Source organism: Melospiza georgiana, chromosome 11 (assembly GCF_028018845.1).
Source record: "Melospiza georgiana isolate bMelGeo1 chromosome 11, bMelGeo1.pri, whole genome shotgun sequence".
NCBI lineage: Eukaryota > Metazoa > Chordata > Aves > Passeriformes > Passerellidae > Melospiza > Melospiza georgiana.
This window is the reverse complement of record NC_080440.1, coordinates 16,577,212-16,598,172: the sequence shown is the minus strand read 5'-3', so window position 1 is coordinate 16,598,172 and position 20,961 is coordinate 16,577,212. Positions and strand designations below refer to the sequence as shown.

Below are 20,961 nucleotides of genomic sequence, written 5' to 3'. Positions count from 1 at the left end.
CTTCAAGATATAACTGCATCATCTCTTCACATCACTCCTTAGCAGCTAAACAAATTGTCCAGTCAATTTTTTAATTGCAGGAAAAATTAAGTCAACACTTTTTTTATTGTCCTCTTCTATAACAGTTAACGTAACAACTAAACAAGAACGACTGAGTTATTTAGGAAAGCAAGGAATATCCAACAAAATTCAGGAAATAAAAGAAAACACACTAAAGTTTCATCAAATAAAGACTGGGATTGACCAGGAAGTGCCTGCCAGGGAGCCAGGAAAATGGAGACAAGAAGTTAATGAGAAACTCAGATTGGGATCTTGTAAAATAATGAGACAAAAAGGAACAGATGAGGGGAAAGAGTCAGGTGGAAGAAATGGGGTAGCTGAGCTCACTGCATAAAAGCACAAATCAAGGTTTCCCAATATTTAGGGCGGGGTTTTTGTCTGCTGAACATTTGAGGCCACTGAATAATTGATAGGAGTTCTGACAGACTCGGGGGGCTGGGCCTCAGAGCACAGCCATGAGCCAGCCTGAACTGAGCTGCCACCCTGCACAGGGCTTTCAGAGCTCCACTAAGGTGACAGGGTTTGATGTCTTCTAAAAATGCACATCTTACGTAATAGGCACCTCCCAATTCAAAGTGACAGGTTAGTTGTTTATTTTTAAATTATATTTTGGAAATATAAAGATATACTACATCTCTCTAAGCATCCAGCATGTCCCATGACTTCCAAGATCAAAAGTTTCCATCATCACATACATTTAAGTGAAATTAAAATACTAATACCTATATACAATAAAGTTGTTTGATTGTTACAGAAAAAAAACCAAAATCCACACAGTAAAATCTTATTTTCCTCTTCCCTATCTTCCATTTTAACAACTATTCCATAATTAACACTTTTATTTACAGTAATTTCATTAACTCTATTATGAAAACCTGCCACACACCTGTTTCTTCACAGTATCCTTTTCATTAGTGAACACACAGTCAAAAAGATTAAAAAGAAACATTTGCTGCTCCACTTTCCCTATTTACCCAGAAAATTTTGCTATTGCGAGCCACTATTCTATGCTACGTTTTAGAAGTTCATTAAATTCCATCTAAGCAGCTTTCCAAGCATGTCCCTTTAATGAGAAAATAACAAATCCACTTGACTGTACCAGTAAAGGCACCTACCAGCACTGGGCAGAATCTCACCTGCAGGGAACCTGCAGTGGAAGGTAACTGGCCACAAGCACTTCAAATCAAACTTGAGCTATTCAGGTCACAACAAAAATTCTGGTACCAAAAATGTTACTCCTTTACTCCTCAAAAGTGCTAACATCTCTGTGTAACTCCCTTTGAAGTGGTAGCTTCCCTGTGCACAGCCTGCCGGGTCACATACAGGCCAGAAAGACTTCATTGATTATTACCTCAAGTTCTGAGACTTCAGGAAAAAAAAAACCCATAGAGAATGGCAGAGATGGATTCCCAATATAAAATTACTGCCTTCAAAACCTTACTGGCCTACCCTAAAATATTATTACATGCTGCCAGTAATAGAAGTGGAAATGTACAACACAGGGATCACTTCTGGGACTTTAACACCTGTTTATGCACCTGTACACAGTAAAGTGAGCTTGAGTTAATTCACAGAAGAAAGCTGGAATAATTACCCTTAAATTAAAGAAACACTTTCAGTAATATCACAGTCAAAAACCTGCATTTTTGATAAGCATCAGTGGGAGGGCACTGATCAAACTGCAGGGAAGCTCAGACTCCCAGCCAGCTGCCAAGTGACTGCCCAGGGCTGCTGTGTGCCCACCCCACTGTGGCTTGCTGAGGGGTGGGTGGCACTGTCACAGGCAGGAGGGGACAGCAGGGGACAAACCACCTCTCTCAGCAGCAGTGCTGCCTTACAGCAGCGTGGAGAGTCCAGAGAGGTGTTAAATAAGTGTCCCTCTGCTTGTGACAGGATGCAGGCTCAGCTCTGCTCCTGAATGCCTCTGCACAGACTACAGAACAGGCATTCACAAACCTCCCATCAACTCTGAGGATGTATCAGAAAGAATAAACTGAAATCTGCTCCATCAACCACAATTTAATTTAGATCAAACAGCCAATGCTTGAACAGCAAAGAACATAAAAGACACCACTGTTTGCCCTGCTCTGTAAAGGGCTTTGAACTCAGACTTCTGTCGCTTTGCTGAAACAAACACACACTTCAGATAACAAACTCAGGGCTCAGCATCTTCCAGATTTATGAGAAGCTTTTTGAGCTCGGGGAGACTGCAAAACTCACACCCAGCCCAGCAAAACACAGTGAAAAGAAAGAATTAATATAGTTATATTAGCCCTAGGAAGCCCTGTGCCAAGTCTCACGAGCACACAATCTTAACTGCTGTGGGTAAGACTTTGACCAAAGAGTAGACCTTAAATACCAAATCCATAAGTAACTCCATTTCTTTGAGCCCAAAGCTATTACTTCTCCCCATCCCTCCAGCAGGGGAGGTTCCTGGATGTCCTGGGTCTGTGCAGCTGCTGTGCAACCCCCAAAGCCCCTCAGCCCCAGCCCTGGGGGATACAGGGTTTGGCTGGGCACTGCAGCACAAACTCCAGACCACATCCACAGGAAGGCACTGATACAAAGAGCTACACGTATATTATCAGCAAATAATAGAACCCTACACATGATTTATGTTTTCCATTATTCCAGTGACAGTTTTTTTCTGTAATATGTATTGGATCTCATCTAAACACTCTGGATCTTGACCTATTGGTGGCAGGGAGCACTGGCAGTAAAAAGAAATGAGTATTTGTTTTATAAACTGTTAGGTTGCCCTAAATACCTTTTGGAGTTAATTCTTCATATCATCTGATGGATTTTTTCCCCCTCAAAGGCAGTAGGATAATTTCAGGGATAAGCACACAATCAGAGTATCTTTCTCACTAAACAGTACAGTGATGGCAATGACAGCAACTAAAGACTTTGAAATCAAACTTGGCAATCAGTATTCTTTTGATATTTAATCAGCTTTTATGATTGAACCCAAGGCTGTATCTATGACCAACCAGCAAGCACAAGGCTCTACTCTAAATTAAAAAGGAAACAAAACCACCATGGAATTTACAGGAAGATGAACGCAAAAAAATGTGAGAAACTGAGTTCCAGTACTCTCACAGAAACATCTCCCAATTGTTTTTCTTTCTTTGCATTCCTTCTATTTTAAGACATTTCTATGTGTAAAGCATAGCATGATTAATTTCTATTAAACAATAAAACCTTAAGAAACAGATAAAAGAATTTCTGAAAGAACATATTTCTCCAAAGGCCATTAATCACTATTAACTTAAAAATAAGATGTAACAATCACCACTAAAGAAATTATGTGAGCAGTTTCCAAAGATTAAATTTATATTAATTTTCCCCTTCTTCATTCCAACAGTCACCAAAAAACTGTTATGAGAAGTCTGCTCAAAGAGAAAGTCAAGAACTCAAGAAAACGTGGATAAACAGCAACTGAAATTAGCCTTGCTTCCTCTGTCTGTGCTTTCCAGCAGTTTTTGATTGCATGACCACATCCAGAACCTCCCTTTATTTTGACTGACCCAGGAACAACCATTCAGAGTTTCACTACCATTTGTGGCTCAACATACAGTTCTTAGGGCTTAGTTCACTAAAAATTATTAAAACCTTACCATAAAGGTAGATATTTCCCATTCCTAATATTTCTATGTAATACTGAGCATCCAAATGCTTTAAACATACAATATTTTTAAGAAAACATATGCAAGACTACAGATGTATTACCTTGGTTTTACAGAGAGATTGAAATTCTTATCAGAACCCTTAGGGACAAAGCAGATTGGACTGGGAACACTGGCATTTCTCTGGTTCTTGGATGTTTGCCTTTGTCACCCTGCTTATATTTCTAGAACAGTTTTAATTTACCAATTATGCCTACATTATATCCAATCATGTGGATGGAAGCTGAAATAAGAAAGAAGAAACAGGTCTTCAATAATCTTAAATATTTTCATTTCATCTTAATATGTCATGTAAAATTAATTGTCTATCCATTTGCCAGGCTTACTACTGAGCTTTTAAATTGAGATGCATTTTTATTCCTGTTTGTTTATCAGCCATTGCCTCCTCTCCAGCCAAATGCAACAATGCAGAGTAATCAGATTTGGCAGCCCAAGTGCTGGCTGTCCACTGCTGCAGCCACAATGTTTGCTCACTGTCACTCCAGTCACAAAGGATTTAGTCCACTTGTGCTACACTGATCCATATAACATTGATTTTTCTACCCCTCCCATCCGTGAAACTTTCTCCTACCCACCCCTCTTAGAAAACAAATATAATTTTGTTATGTATGGATATTTAAATTACAATATCTATTAATCACTGAAATTGTTTTAGGCTAGTTGCCTTTTTCTCTCTTTGTATTAAGGACAGAAACAGTAGAAAGTGGCATAAATGAGGATAAGACTGAAGGACACTTCTTGATACCACATGGACCACAGTGCCATCCAGGCTGCCAAAAGGACAGATGCTCTTTGCTTTTCTGCTGAAAAACAATTTCTGGCTTCTATGAAATTAAATCCAAACTGTCTCTTTAGTTCCAGTAAATACCCACTAGGGATGATCAGCCTTTTCCTTTGTAAGCCCTATCCATGCACAGCACCTTGCTCACTCACTCCATAAAGCCAGACTGCCAGTCTCTCCTAGCCCTTCTCCCCCACTCTCAATTTTCTGTTCTTTAAAAACTAAACTAAACCAAACTGCTGTGTTTTCTCAAAGTCCATCTTTGGGATACTAAACTCCAACCACACTACCACTTGCCTGTATTTCAAATGCAATTCTACAACATCAGCATACTTAGACCAGCTCAGGTGATTTTCTCCAGTGACAGATGAAGAAACTCTCCAACTTCTGTACAATTTTTTGATTAAAACCTTCTTTCCTTTACTTAATGCAATTCAACATTCAGTGTGTTTACAGTGCAAAAGAGACTGCTTGAAATCATCCACAGGTCAGCCAGTGGTCTCCTCTGAGTAAATTCTGTTTCCTTGTTGGTTTTTCCCAGCTGGTCTTAAAGCAGCATTCAATAAAATCAAATTCCTGTGTTTTAATATCACACAAGAACTTTACACATGTACTGTAGCACTGTTTGCATCAGGCACACTGGATACCATTCAAAGAGGCAAGAGCTCTTTGTTAACTATAAACCAGTTAATACTTGAAAAATTTAATCTAACAAACCCTCTCCAAATCTTCACACTATTTGCTATGAATGTCAGCATCAGTAATACAACTACTGTTTTATTTACCAAAATAAAAGAGCATATTATCAATGTCAATGACTCCCATATCAATGACTAAATAACATTTCCCTACAAAGCAAGAGGTTATAAAACACCCTGCATGCCATTTGTCACAGTAGGACTTGCAAAGGACACCAGAAGGTGACTTACATTTAATTCTGTCTTTACTTTTAAAATCTATTAAAATCTATCCATCTCCATGGTAACTCAAAACATATATTCCTCCCACACACTTTGATTGATAGTTCAGAGGTTTTGTTTTATAGTCAACCTTTTGTTTGTTTGAAAATACATAAAAACTGTCTAGTTGATCCTAATAATCTTAAATGATACCATAAATCTGTATGTGGCACTAAATGAAAGGTACTGCATCTATGGCTCCTTGTTATACTGTTGTCCAAATCCAATAAACTGCCATAGCATCCTGTCCTCTTCAAAGCAAAGTAACTTTCAAATCAATTCTAATAGATTTTCAGATTTTCATGGTATAGACTTGCTTACAAACAAATTTTATTTTACTCTCCTAAAAACTTACACCTATTTTAATTCCTTAGAGCTCAGAGTCTTCCACAAATCACTAAGAGAAAGTGACTACATAAAATTTCTTAAAATTAAGGAAAGAAAAAATAATAATTATGGGAACCTATTATAATCTTGAAGTATGAAGCACTTGAACTGAGCTTCAGCAAGTCAGTGCTAAGGGGAGAAGTACTGAAATGGATTGCATTTTATAGCAGGAACCTAATAAATATTAAGTGTAATTTCTACATGAATACTGCTCTTCTGAGGAAGAAATGTAGAGAGAGGTCATGACATCCACTAAAGACCTCCAAGAAACCATAGCTAATAAATTGATGTAAATTCAAGTCTCAATTTGACACAGCAAGAGAAAGGCTTCTACTCAACTTTTCAACAAACTCAAGCAGCAAAAGTCTCTGATTTTACCTACAAAACCTTCTAAATGCCTAAGATAATGAGCAGATATAAATCACACTGTGACACTTGTACCCTGAGGTGTTTATTCTGGTCCCCACAACTGCAGAAAGATGGGACAGACTGGAGCAGGTCCAGGGGAGGGGCACAAAGATGATCTGAGGGCTGCAGATCCTGGCCTATGAGCAAGGACAAAAGCAGCTGGGTCCTTTCCCCCTGTGAATGCCATCCCAGCACAGAGCATGGAGGCTCTCTGTCCATGAGGACACACAGGGAAAACACAAAGGGCAATGGGTTTGCATCAGGAGAGTTTTCATCCCCATGTAAGAAAGAAACACTTTTCAATAAAAACAGTCATTCACTGGATATGGACAAGGTGCTCCATAATCCCATGCAGGATCCCTTTCTGGCAAAAGGCTGGGCCAGATGATATTTCAAGGTCACTTCCAACCTGTAACATTCCATGGTTTATCTCCAGGATCCCCCTCCATGAGTAAAGATACTGAAAGATAAAAATATCCACCTTCAGCATACAATGCTCAAGTGTTCATTGTTCTGCATTCTCCAAATCATTCTGCACACGCCCATCACGACCCAATCAAGAAAAATCTTCAACTATTTTCTAGTAATCAAATAACAAATCTGCTAAAAGCCTCAGATTCAGTTGCTAAGCAATGAGATGATTTCTCAGTGCACTGTTCCCTCTGAGGAACTGAAGAACTAGATGCTACTGGAAGTGGAAATATTTACTCCTAATTTCCCTTATATGCTGTGCAGCACTTAATGAGACTATCAGCTGCCCCAAACTCCCATCTGAGCTCCTGGTCACCCCATGAAGAGTCATCCTTCACTCCAAACACACAAAGATATAAAAGTATCCATAGCACTGCTGAACACTATTATCCAGAGTCCTGTCTTCTTAAGTAGGAACTCTGAGTCTCTCTGTTAATGTCAAGTGAGGCCAGACAAGCTCTTCAGATTCTTTTAAAATTACTCATAAACCTGGACAATCATCCTAAAGGAATTTTCCTTCAAGGTAACCTTGAAAATGACATGAAAATGAGAAAGAGGGCCATGTATACAACCAGTACTGCTTCTGTACATCTGCCTTGGTACAAATACCTCATCTTTCCAGGAGTCTGCTTGCACAGAATTTAAGAGTGTATTTAATATGCTCAGCCTTGACTTGAAGAAATTCTGTTCCTTGAAGGGAGACCACCTGATACAGCACATCCATTTTAGGTCATGTCACATTTTCTTCTGCCTACATACTTCAGAAAATGCATCAGCAATTCCATGTTTTATCAGATGTAGAGCAAAGCACATCTCACTGAATAAAAATGTCTCCTAGAACACTCCCCATAAGAGTAAACTACCTTAGTGATTCAGTGAATGGCATTTTCCAAGATGAGTTTTAACTAGTGCTTCAATTTTAGGGACACCCAAAACCACCCAAATCACAGAGCTGCAATTGCACCAAGTCCTGCTACCCACTCTGTTCCTTAATAGGATCCCTCAGGAAATTTAAAAGGAGCCAATGGGAAATTGGTTTCACACTGAGCTGGCAAAAATTCCACCTATTCCCAACACCATTAGGTCTTCCTGCTGAAAGTGGACAAGAAGTCACCCCACAGATTCCCCGCTCCTCCTTGCATAAAAGTAACAAATTAATGTTATTGATCTGACCAAACTCTAAATTGGCAATTATGCTTGGTCTCTCCACAGTCATCTGCTCTCTCAACAGAAATAGTCCTCACATCACAACTTAGACTCTGAGGATTTTTTTTACAGTTAAAATAGCTGCTGTGCACCAACAGTGAGTTTCAGTGATCTCCTTAGCTGACTTAAAAACTCACAGGAGTCTTGTTTGACCTAATTAACAAAAGCTTACAGAGAACTTGCAGATCCTTTATTTAGAAGTAGTATAAAAATAACAAATCTTATCAACACATACAGGGTAAGAGAGAAAGTTAGCAACCTTACTGGTATCACTTTGCTGTCTCAACAGAAGTCAGTAGACTGGTGTGGGCAATTACCGAGAGCTGCACACACCCATTCCACTGGAACAAATGCAATTTTGCATCTTTATCCACCTCTGGGCCTAAACAAGGCTCCCCAAGGTTTGTTCTTGCTTTTCTGCTGTCTCTTCCTTGTCCCTTTGGAGAAGGCACCAGAACAGGCTCAGCTACTTACAGTGGTACACCAATAATCTCACTTTTCTGTTCTCCGCCACTCCAAATTAAGTACAGGACTGGGGAAGGGAATCACTGGCATCTTTTGCTTGTTGCCTTTGCAAAACTGGGAAACAATAATTAAAACCCTCCTCTGCATTTCTTAGGCTTCCACAGAAGGACAGAGTTATGGTGTCCAAATGAACAGAGAGTATTAGAGCCAGGCAAAACAACACCACAAGATACTGGGTCTGTGCACCTACTGACAGTACTCAAACACGTGAGGGTGTGCAAACACACACTCACAAACACACATCTGGCCAGCTGTGGTTAGCAGTAACCCTACCCACATTACCAGTAACTCCAGTGGCTGCACAGTACAGATTTTAAATTCTGAGATCCACACTCACAGTGAACTCCCTCCCAATGATTTTTAGAATAGCAGTCAAAGTAGGAAAACCCAAACCAAGTAGGTCAAACAGAGCAGTGGGGTTTTTTTGCCAAGTTGCTACTAAATCTCTGTTTCAGTGCTCATCTCTGAAGCCTGGATACAGGATACAGATCAGAAGGCAAAGAACTGCTTTCCATTTTCCAGTGGCACAACAGTGCCTTGTCTGCACACAGATTACACATTGAAATAGGGGAAAATGTGCTCTTCACATAGAATCACAGAAAGGTTTGGGTTGGAAGGGACCTTAAAGCTCACCCAGCTCCAGCCCCTGCCATGGGAAGGGACACTTTCCATTGTCCCAGGTTGCTCCGAGCCCCTGTCCAACCTGGCCTTGGACACTTCCAGGGATGGGGAAGCCACAGCTCCTCTGGGAAACCTGTGCCAGGGCCCCAGCACCCTCACAGTACAATTCCTTTTCCTTGTATCTAGTCTGAATCTGACCTCTTTTCATTTAAAACCATCACCCCTTGTCCTACCACCATGGGCCCTGCTAAAAAGCCTGTCCCCAGAACCATAAAAGTACTATAATCTTTACTCCTTTATTAAATAATAAATATTTAAGTTCTATTCCTGATTACTCAATCTATTTTAAAATAGATTATGTTTAAGTAAGCATAGAATTTTTAACAAGGTTATAGTTTTTTGCTAAAAATCCCATCCTATATAAATAACAGATTCTGAGAGTTTCCATCCAAGTTTTATTTATATTGCTTTCCAATTGGAGAAAAACCTCTAGCATTTTCAAAAAAAACTTGCTGTTTTGTCAGTATTTAAAGAGTTATATGATCAGAATCCAACTACTTAGAGCATAATTTGTTATCACAGTAAAGCAAACAACACATCATACATCTTTCTATTTCAAATTCATTTCAGGCACAGCCCTTTCTCTGTGAATTCATTATGGACAAATGCCTTTTCTCCTCAGACTAAAACTTGGCTTTCACCTTGATAGCAAAAATTTAAAGAATATCACAGCCCTGTGCAATGCAATGATCTCAGGCTAGCCTTTCTAATATATATTTCTCAGAAATCTAAACTAAAATTGCTACACAACTCCTGTAACTCAAACCCATCCAAGCTTCCCCACGCACAGTTTATTCCCAGTACTGGCACAGAATCTCTGTGGTCAGAAGAAAACGAGGAAGATTCCCAATATTTTACACCAACTAATTTTCTGCAACTGTCTCAAAGCTGTGCTTTACTTCACCCTCTCATTTCTCACTGTTCTCCTCCTCCCTCCAATTTTCTGTCAGCAGAACTTCCTTATCTTGGAAGAACATAGCATTCCTCTCCAGGCAGTGTTTTAATCACTGCAGGCTTCCTGGGTGTTACATCCCAGCTCCCATTGTTTCACTGAGAGACAAACACAAACCTTACAATGCACCTCAACAATACTAGCAAGGTAACTGCTGGGAATTTTTAATTGAAACAAACTTGGTCTTTCAAACCACAATCCAGGTAGGGAGTTCCCCAAAAAGCATGAGATGAACATTTGAGCCTATTTAGAGATGTTCAGAGAGGCTGCTCATGTTGTTTGGCAGCCCCACTGACCAGTGAAGGGCCCTTTGCAGGCACTGACCTACTGAGAGTGTCTGTGCAACAACCAGAACTTGCATTTCCCCTACAGTAAGAAACATTCTACTAAGCTGACTAGGCACAGCAGCATGATAAATAACATTAATTACATTTCTTAGATGATTCTTAGTACAGTTTGGGAATAATAAAAATTTCTGCTGGTGCTGATCCAACAACAAACAAAGATTTCCATTTAGTCTTTCAATATATTTTAAGCTATGTCCTTACATAGCTTCCAGCCTGAACACCAAGCATAAAATTCTAGTCCCAGCTCTGCCACAGGCACCTCGGTGCATTTCCTCAGGCTTCCAATGTACAGCCCACAGATGGGACAAATGTCAGTTACCCACTTAACAATGGTGTCAATTGTTCTGCCAGAGAAGCTGTGGCACTGTATCAGTGCAGATAAGAAATGACTGAAGGTGCTCCAACATGGGCAGCTTGGCCCAGGGAGGTTGGGGAGCCTCCATTCAGAAGGAACTCAAAACCTGGCTGGTGCAGTCCTGTCAGGGTCTCACTGACCCTGCTTGAGAAGGCAGCTGATGATCTCAAGAAGTCTCTTCCAGTCTAAACAATTCTGTGATTATTTCTATATTAGAGTTCTTAATTTTTAGAAGTTTTGAGGGAAAAAATACCCCACAACACAAAACAATGTGTTTTCCACTCAGAAGCTCTGCCAATTTTGTCATGGGGCAGATGCCTCCTTCCAAAGTTCTATGAGAACAGTAAATTCTTTCCCCTGTTATTTAAGGATACAATAATGTTTTGTGCAATGCTATAAGAAATATAATGAGCTACAATAGAAAGCAGTCCCAGAAAGAAAAATCACTAAATGAAAGTTTATACCTAGAGCTTTCTCTCTCCTTCCCCTCAAGGAACTGGTGTTAACAATAAAAAAGAAATACTTTAGTAGAAAGGAAGCTTAGCTCATTTGTAGGTAAAATGATTCCCCCTTTTCCAATTTAATACCATTGCCAATATTACTGTTGTCATCTTCAGCTGACACTGGGGAGAGGGAGAGAAAGAAAATCTTACAGGAGGAAAACAGAAAAGATCACTTTACCCCCATACCCAGAGAGGTATGTATATACAATGGAAAAAGGAGGAGTATGAGGTGTTGGCATCTTACAGCAGGGGTTCCATACTGTTATCTCCTTATCACAAAAGTTCCATACCTTCCTGGTGTTTCTCATGCACAGCTCCTCAGAGCACCAACTCTTCTTCACAAAGCAGTCACTGACTCCAGCTCCCCTCTCAAGCAGCCCCTCCACTCTTCTATAGCATCTTCTCATTGCTTACAGCTGTGGCCCGTTAAAGCCAGGCCTGTTCCTAATCTTTGATAATTGGCCCAGCTGCAACTCCTTAGGGGTAAGATTACCTTCTACACTAGATTTTCTTATATCCTATCCCCCTACAACTAGGTGTAAAGAGTGGTATAAAACATTATATGTATCATGTTCCATACCACTCCTGCATTAGATCAGATGCTCCTTCCCAAGAGAATACCTCCAGGGACATATGACCCCATAGAAGAACTGGGACCAGTTATGATTTCATAAGAGTTGATTGCTTTTTGAAGCACAGAACACAGCTGGTTATGCTGGAGATGCATTGGACTCCACTGGATCATTCCTGGGTTGGTTTCCTAGACATGTAACTGTTGTCACTGCAGGTTTAAATGAGGAAACAAAGCTCCTGCAGCTCTATGTAGAGGTGTTTCTCTAAAGGAAGGAAATGCAAGCTTAGACCACCTACAGTTCTTGATCCTTATCCTACAGTTAAGGCTTGCAATTACTAAGCTAAAAAGAAAAAATAAAAGCCAGGAAAAAATACCTTCAAATGCTCAAGTTTTTTTATCTGCTGTGTCGTGGGCTTTGGCTATTAAAATGTAAGAAAAGAAGAGGGATGAAAGCAGGAGACATTATGTGGCAGCAACTGAAAATTATATAAGAAAGATGTGTATAAAACTCAACACACTTCTCCTGGGGTCTACTCCTAATTTATGGAGGAACAATTGTACAAAATCTCCCATAGTTTGAGCTCTCCTTTCAGACTCCAGACAATAAAACAACTACTTACAAACTGTGCTGAATAATTTTTGAAAGTCTTTGATGGGACTTGCAAAAGTATTATATTATCTCTTACATACTTAATAGCACTTGAAAATTGTTGCCTTTTGTATAAAAATGAAATTTTCAGATCAGAGGGTAGAATTTCAGAACTGCAGAAAGTTCCAGTGTAGTCCATGTGACCCTCACATGATCCATTATTCTGCAGTTGGGGAGCCCCCATTAAATACAAGGAATCCAACAATTCTGATATTGATTCTGATGGATTTTGAATGCACAAAGACAGGCAACATTCCTCCCAGGGTATCAGAGATGAGCACACAAGGAGAGGAGCACTGCTCTTACCACATACAGCTGTTTCCAGAGCACGGCCCATTCCTGCAGCGTCGCTGTGACTTCAGTCACCACTGAATCTTCAAGAGGAACAACTGTTTCATATTGCCTGTAAAAAACAGGGGGGAAATTAGGAAATGTACCCTGGAAAAAGTAGGAAAAGAAATGTGACAGTAAAAAGTGCAGTAATTTGTAGAATTCCAGAACTTGAATTTGTTCAACATAAGTAGAATATCTTAAGGGGATCATTTTGTCTGTTGTAAAACTGAGGCAACTCCAGAGTCACAGCCACTGTTCCTCCATTATATTCCACAAGATTAAACTATGTGAGGCATTTCCTGGTTCCCTGTCCAAAAGACATCATTTCATTCTAATCAAGGTCAATGAAAAGTTTTCGTTACTACAGCATGTTAAATTAACTTGCCTGTAAAGTGGGGTCCTTCACAAATTTTTCCCCCTTTCAACAATGTTAGGCAGTATCAAAACCACCCAAAATACCTGCTGTCTACCAACACGTCCTATCCAGAAAGCATTTTCAATATTGCAGATGAAATCTGAGGGATCTATCCACTAATCAAAAGAATAAAACTTGTTCCTTTGTGCTAAACCATTAAAGGAGAACTACGAGTGGCTTGGACCGAAAGGGATTTCAAAGCTCATGTCATTCCACCCCTGCCATGGACAGGGACACCTTCCACTGTCCCAATTGCTCCAAACCCCACCCAGCCTGGCCTTGAACACTTCCAGAGATGGGGCAGCCCCCACCTACCTGGGCAAACTATGCCAAGGTTTCACTATCCACAGCCCAAAATGTCTTCCTTAAATGTAAACCCATCATCCCCTGTCTGACTCCTCCAGACCCTGCCAAAGGCCCTCTCCCCATCACCTTCCAAGCTCCCTGTAGCTGCTGAAAGGGCACAAGCAGCTGTGTGCAGTGTTCTCTCCTCTCCAGCCCCACCTCTCCCAGCCTGTCCCCACAGCAGGGCTGCTCCAGCCCTGGGGACAGTCCCTGTAAGTCTCTAGGGACGTTTGGGGAGGGCAGGGCAGGGCAGTGAGCAGGGCTGTGTGGTGTTAGTGAACACCACCTGCCAGCTTCAACACGTGCTCTGTTATTTCATAAGTGCTAAAAATGGCACTTGAAATATATTCTGAAACAAAGAATTTTCAAACAAAACCTGAAATAACCATGCCCCTCTGGTTCAGAACTGCATTACATTCTGTTGTGTCAATTGGTGCACGAGGCTTTGATACTTTTAAACAGTATATCAGCTTTCCCAGTAAGTACCTGAATTGGTTGCCCTTCACAAACTCTAAACTAACATCAAGGACTAATTAACTCTACATCTCAGGGAACTGCTCCTTCCCCTAAGGGCAGTACACATTAGGAGTGGTTATTCTATGCAATATATAGCATTTTATTACACCCCAAAATGATGAAGCATCACTACTGCAGCTGCCCTTACTGAGGCCCTTTGGGAACAAATCTACAATTCAAGACAACCAGAAGTCACCTGTTTTTCTACAGGTAGTTCACTAAGAGCCATTTAATACATTTTATCTTCCCCATTTAATTTGTTGCCTTAGGTCACTGTCTGAAACACTGCAATTATAAATCTCCCCACTGCAGCCTTTATCTGGAATATGCAAGTAAAAGCAGCAGTGAAAACACAAGATATTGATTTCAGGAGTCTCAGTCAATCTCACAGGAAACTTTGCAGGTCCAGAGCCCCCAGTCAGTAACTTCCCTGACGTGACATTTCCAGCAGTGTTGTTATTCCCACTAACTGAAACAAACCCACTGCCAGCAGCACGTGAGTGCAAACACAGAGAAGGGCAGAAGCTTTCAGCAGTGCACTTCAGTCACTCTTTGGGTGATGTGGGGAGGGCTGGATCCTTTGGAAAACATTCAAGGTAACACAGGTACAACTCTGAAAATCTGAAGGTAAATGAGATGGGCTGTCTACTGACTGGTGCCTCCATAACAAATAGGGAAATACAGTATTCTGCCAGTGAGAGAACAAGCAGAAATGGAAGAATATAAGTAGAGTTCTTTAAATGCATGTGTTTCAGATGAAACCTCTAAAGTTACAATATTATGAGCCAAAGCAAACAAGAGTAACCATCAGACCTGATTCTTGCTATATTAAAAACAAACAAGCCACCTCCCAACTCTGTAGAATTACATTTAATTTTCAAGCCCTCATACACAAAAAAAAAAAATACTAATGAACTAAAATCCCCCTGTAAATTTCAATAATTATTTCTTTGTTTCCCTTCTAAATAAAAAGCACTGCAGCTTCTTAAAAAGAAAGAAAAATACTCACCCTCTGTTACTGACAATTGCCTTTTTTAAGTGAATGTAATTCGCAGGAAAAATTCCCTGTAAGAGAAAAAATTCAGTCCATTAGAAAAATACATTTGCAGTTTTCAGCATTGGAAACCTAAACCACAATAAATAACTGCCCAATATATCTATTAAGAACCCCCACAAACAACCATTGTGTCAAAGCTGCCAGCCACAACTCTACATTCAGATTAGTAACAATTGACTCTGAATCTGTCTTAGACCAGGACACCAGACTGGAGCAAACCCCCACCTGGGAAGACCAGAAAAGTGGCTCCCCTGCAGTTGGCAGCACAGCACCTGCAGCTCCCAGAGCAGGCTGATGCTGACTGGGGGTGACACAGACAGAGGCTTAAAAAGACAAATTAAACAACAACTAAAAGCCCACCATCAAATTTCCATTGAACCCCCAAGGACAGAAGTATTCTATTACTTGCATACCCTGGAGCTGTCAGTTTTTCTCCCTTTCCAAGGAAAAGCTGCTCAAGCCCACTTGGGACACCTCCAGCTATTTGTCTTTTGCTGTTCCCATGAGGGCTGGACTCTGACCTTGCCTGTGCCAGTGTGCTCTTGTGTGTTGAGATGTGGGGAAAAGGGAATTTAATCCAACCTTTTCCCAGTGTTCCACACTCTCCCTAAAGGACACAGCCCTGAATCCTAACAGCAAAGTCAGTCAGTGTGTAAGAACAGCAACCTGCACTTCAGTGGGAAATACAGAAGCAGCATTGGAAAGCTTTGGATTAAAAACAGCTGACAGCCTCTGACAAAAATGTCAGCAATCAAGTGTGGGCTTTCACTTTTTAGAGTTTTAAAACCATACAATTTCAAAAGAAAAATTTTTGGGGTGAGGGGTGAGGCAGGTTGAAAGGAACATTAAGTACATAAGATTCCAAATGCTAAGGAAAATTCCTTCTTGTTCATAGGCAAGACTAAAATTATAGAAGGAAAAAAGCTGAATCTAAGAGAAATGGCTTCATCAGGAAAACAGTAAACGTGCTTGCTTTCAGCCTCATGAAAATCCAGGAAGAAAAGAAATGCCACTTCACTTCCTTGTTTGGTTCACTTCTGGTTAATGCTGCTTATTTCTGGTATCTAAGAAACCAGGGAAGGTTCTCCTATCAAAACTGAACACATACACAAGCAGAAGTACCAACACACACAATGACTGCAGGCATTTCATTAAAGGAGTATTGCAGTCACATCAATGTAATACAGGTAATTTTATAGTCCATAATACATAGGTATTGGGTAAACATGAGGAATCTGGTACTCTTCTCTCTTTAAATGCAAGCAATATTTAAACCAACAGATAATAAATAAAGTGAAGCTTATATAGAAGCACCTATTGGCATGTTTGGATACAAACATTTAAAAAAAACTTAGATGTCCTCACAATCATACCAGAACAGTCAAAAAAGTTCTCCAAGAGCAAAAACAATGGGAAAAAATGGCAAATAACCAAATGAAATGGTTAAACTGCAAAAATCTGAGATCACCCCCAACAACTTACAAGATCCTTTTCCAACAGACTTTTTTCAAAGTTGTCTTAGATTAATGATTCAATTTATTAAATGTGTTCTTTAAAATGCTGCATTTAAGCAATGCAATATCACCCACCTATGCTTTTCTTAGGGGAGTAGGGTGGAGAGGATCAACCTGGATGAGATTTATAAATGCTGAAAAAATTACATGTTACATGTCAGGAAGGTTTCTGATCCTTTGAGTGATTAATGAGTATCACTCAATTTAAAAAGAAATCCAATCCTCCCACAGGAAAAAAGTTAGAGAAGAAAAATGAAAAGTTTACTGGATTGCAACAGTAAAATAGATTTAATTTGCCATTAAATTAACAAATGCTTACCTTGACACTTGGCTTCTTAATGGAAACACCTCTGTACCAACCTGAAACCAGATAAAACATAATATTTGTGGCACTGCTGTTTTTACACAGAAGCAAACAGACTACAACTATGCAGTTACTGAGATCATCTAAAAAACCAGCTGTGCCTCACACAGGTAAAATTTTTACTATATTTCTTGTTAGGGCTTTTTGTAAAAATTACTTTTATTTTGCTCTGCAATAATGACAAACTCTTAACAACCAGCAATGCTCTTGTTTCTTCCCACCAGGAATAAAAGCAGATTAGCTGGTTCTCATACTAATAATCCTTAGTCACTGTGGCAAAGATTCACTCAGCACTCAGGGAAGAGCCTGCACTGAACACTTTTCTTCCAGGCTGGCACATGAGTCTTGTTGCAGTGCTTATCTTGACAAAATCTCCAGACTTCAGAAACCTGTAAAAGCCATTATCATACATTTCTAATGTGCTTTAAACAAATATGAAATCTTTGCATGTTTCTAGTCTTACATGTGCCTGAGTAGAGAACAGGCTTTAGGATCTAATTTACACATCCCATTATAATTCTTGTATTCCCCATCAGGAAACAGCTGCAGACAGGACAATCAATGAGCAGTAAAACACAAAGCTGCTTAAGTGCAGGTTGAACAGAAAAACTCAGTTCCTGCTGCTCCTCACAGGTGACAGAGGAGTCACTGCAGGACTCAGCTGGGAACAGAGGGGCTGAAATCCTCCCCCAGATCAGGAGTGGAAAGGCAGCACATTGTGGAGCTGGAACAGTCCCAGGCCTGCAGGGACAGTGGTGCCTGTCTGGGGAGGGGCCCTGGCCCCCCCGGCCACCCCAAATTCCTGGGCAAACGTGGCCAGGCCCAAGCCAAGTTCAGCCCCCAGGTGTGATCAGAGCTGCAGCCAGTGCCAGCCAGGCACAGCCTCACCTGCCCATGGCCAACACTTCACATCAGCTAAATCCCATTAGAAGTGTTCTCATTTTCCCACTGACTTCTACTTCCTGTCTTTTGCCCTCCCTTATTTTAAATTGCACTGGCAGAACCTGCCAGTGATTTGCTATGGAGAATAGAGAAGAACAGAACAAAGTAACTGGGTATTTTGTCTCTCTTAGAAAAATGACTTAAGATTTGGCTGAGTTATAAAAACAGTCTCATTGAGAAGATCAGATGTGGGGAAGAATGCCTTGAATTTGCTTTAAAGAAAGCCTGATAGTCTTGAATTTTTGTTTTGTTTTAAAAAGGGAATCTAAGTCAATATGAAGTAAAATAACTGATGAATTCAAGACAACTGCAAACCTCAGTACAGAAAAAAAGTAAAAATTAAAATCCATCTTTTTCATTACACAAATTTCTCATGAAGATAGAACATAACACAAATATTTGCTTCCCTATTAGATCATTGTTTATATTTTAAAAATAAACTATTGTTGTTTTGAATTCATTTTAGTTGATCAAACTTCAGGGCAATCATATCAATATAAACAAAAATGCACAAACAACACATAGAGATCCTTAACATGAGTGATTTCTAGAACTCCACACAACTGTGCCCACACCTGCTTTTGAGCAACAGATGCTGCATATTTTTAAGGTCACAGAAAAAATAAATGCATTTATCCTGTGATTCACTGTTACTAATATTAAATACAGTCTGGACCTCAGAAATAACAAGACATTTAAGCTCTAAGGCAAACAGAATGACAAACTTCTTGGTAAATGGGGAAAAAAAGTGGTTTTATCCAAGTTTGTGAACAGACCTGTAAAAAACCAAAACCCAGTAAAGGGGGTGACCATCAATAATCTAGATCTGCAGGGTAGTAAACAAAAACCTAGCTAATTTCCGAAGCTTTTGTTCTTCATTCCAAAACAAGTTTTCAAAGTTTACAAGTTCTGTGTTTACACAGTTGTGGAAACCAGGCAAGGAAGGACCCTGAGAAATCACCCAGCTCATCCAAGCCGCGTCTCTCAATCTCTCCTCACATTCAGCCTGATGCAAACAGCATCCAATCATTTATTATCAGGGCTGCACTCCTTGTCTGTGGAAAATGATCCACACACCTGTAAAACCCAGATTCCAAGGTACTTCTGCACCAGATTCCAATGAAACACTATTTCTACCACTCCACACAGACCCATTTGAAAGCAGTGGTGTTGCACAGGCAATTTTTTAGAAGAAATTTCTTTTACAGATCAACACTGGCCAGTAAAACTGTGGGTAATGTGAAATTTTGGTATAGTACTTGGAAATCTGGCATATTTATGTCAAGTGGAGATGGCAAATCCTTACTGAACAACCTATTTCAGTGGCTCAGACAACATACACTCCCCTTACAACCTGAACTTTCTTTGGTTCTATTTAAATATTGGACTTGTTTTTTCTTTTGGACATCATGGAAATATTTTGTTGACTTCCCTCTTGTAGTTTTCTTCATATATTTGAGAAGCTGCTAAATTTCCTTTAATCTTATAAATCGTGCTCTCCAGATCTTACTTGTTCTTTTATTTTTATCTTTTTGAATGTAGTACAATGTTTTTTAAGTCACCTCTCTCTATTTTGAGTTTCCTTCAACTCTGTGCAAGCAAGAGACAGTCAAGGAGCTCAGCAGAAGGGGAAAGCTCCACATTGTAAAATGCACAACTCATTCTGTATCACAAAGGAAAAGCTATGGGAAAAGGTACAAGGCTTTTTTAAAGGCACATTTAGAAAATTGCATCTGCATTACATTATTCCCTAAAAAGAACTAAACCTGCATTCTGGAATTAGTCTTAAAGACATTAATTTTGATGTAATCATTTATGTTAAAGAGCACTTGTTTTGGAGGATTTAATGACAATAGTCATCAGGCCAAAGCAGGTGCTTCACCTAATTGTGACCCCAACTTGCACTCCTGGTCAGACACAACACTGACCAACAGCTTTGGGTGTCACTGCACTGCAAATAATAACTGCTAATATTTCAGAGTTATGGCTTTTAGTGACACACGGTCTTCAGAGGGCACTGACTTCACAGAAATGGTGAAGATGGGATTTCAAATCAAGAAGCAGAAAAACACAGCTATAAAGTGACAAGAATTTTGTGAATAAATGAATGTGAAACAATGATCATGCCTGCAGCGAGGTTGGGTGGGGACGTAGCTGAGATGGCTGACTTGGATCAGCCAAAGGGATATTCCATACCACACACTCATTTGGCACAAGAAAACCAAGAATTAGTCTATTAGAAATGCCACTCTAAAACTACCTGTACCTGTGGAAATCCAGTGGGGAACTTGAAGCCACATTAGAGAATCTGCAAACTGTTGGACAAAGACTGAAAACTCCTCTTTCCAAAGGTGTGTCACATTCAGGAGTCTCAGCAATAGTGCAGCCCTAGTTAAGTTGCAAAAGTAGCTCTGGGGCAGTCCTGCACACCTCAACCTCTTCATTTCAGTGACTGGAAGAGCTACCAGTGATTTTTTGATCTTTACTTGAAAGTGTGTTGAATGAAACCGGATATTCTTTCTAAAAGCCACCACATAACCTTTTTCAGATTTCCACTTAATCCACAAGAGGTCTGTCACATGGAAACAGCTCATCCTTTAGAGGACTCAGTAACAAAAAAGCAAAAGGGTCCTAATTGAAAGATATTGATCTACTCTTCAGAAAAATAATGCTCAAGTATCAGTGTTAAGTAAAGAACCATGAGCTGCAGACAGTAGGAAAAAAGAAATTCTGCATGTAATTTCTTGACAAACAAAATTCTGAAAATAAATTATGTAACTATTTATGGTAAATCCTAAAGCTAAAATTTGTTCTTAAATAAAGTACTGCTAGTAGAATCTGCTACAGGAACTCAAGCATTCTTTGTCCTACAAAAACTAAATGTACTTGGCAGTAATGTAAGTAACCCTCACACCTGGAGCAAAGCTGTCT

General features: G+C 39.9%; 1 protein-coding gene across 1 annotated transcript in view; it reads right to left on the bottom strand.

The window, feature by feature from the left end:
• DOCK3 (dedicator of cytokinesis 3) overlaps positions 1 to 20,961 on the bottom strand; it is a 188,187-nt gene that overhangs the window by 142,605 nt on the left and 24,621 nt on the right. The window contains 3 exon segments of the mRNA XM_058032100.1: positions 12,851 to 12,947; positions 15,163 to 15,218; positions 17,044 to 17,084. Of these exon segments, the coding sequence (XP_057888083.1) occupies positions 12,851 to 12,947; positions 15,163 to 15,218; positions 17,044 to 17,084 (194 nt within the window).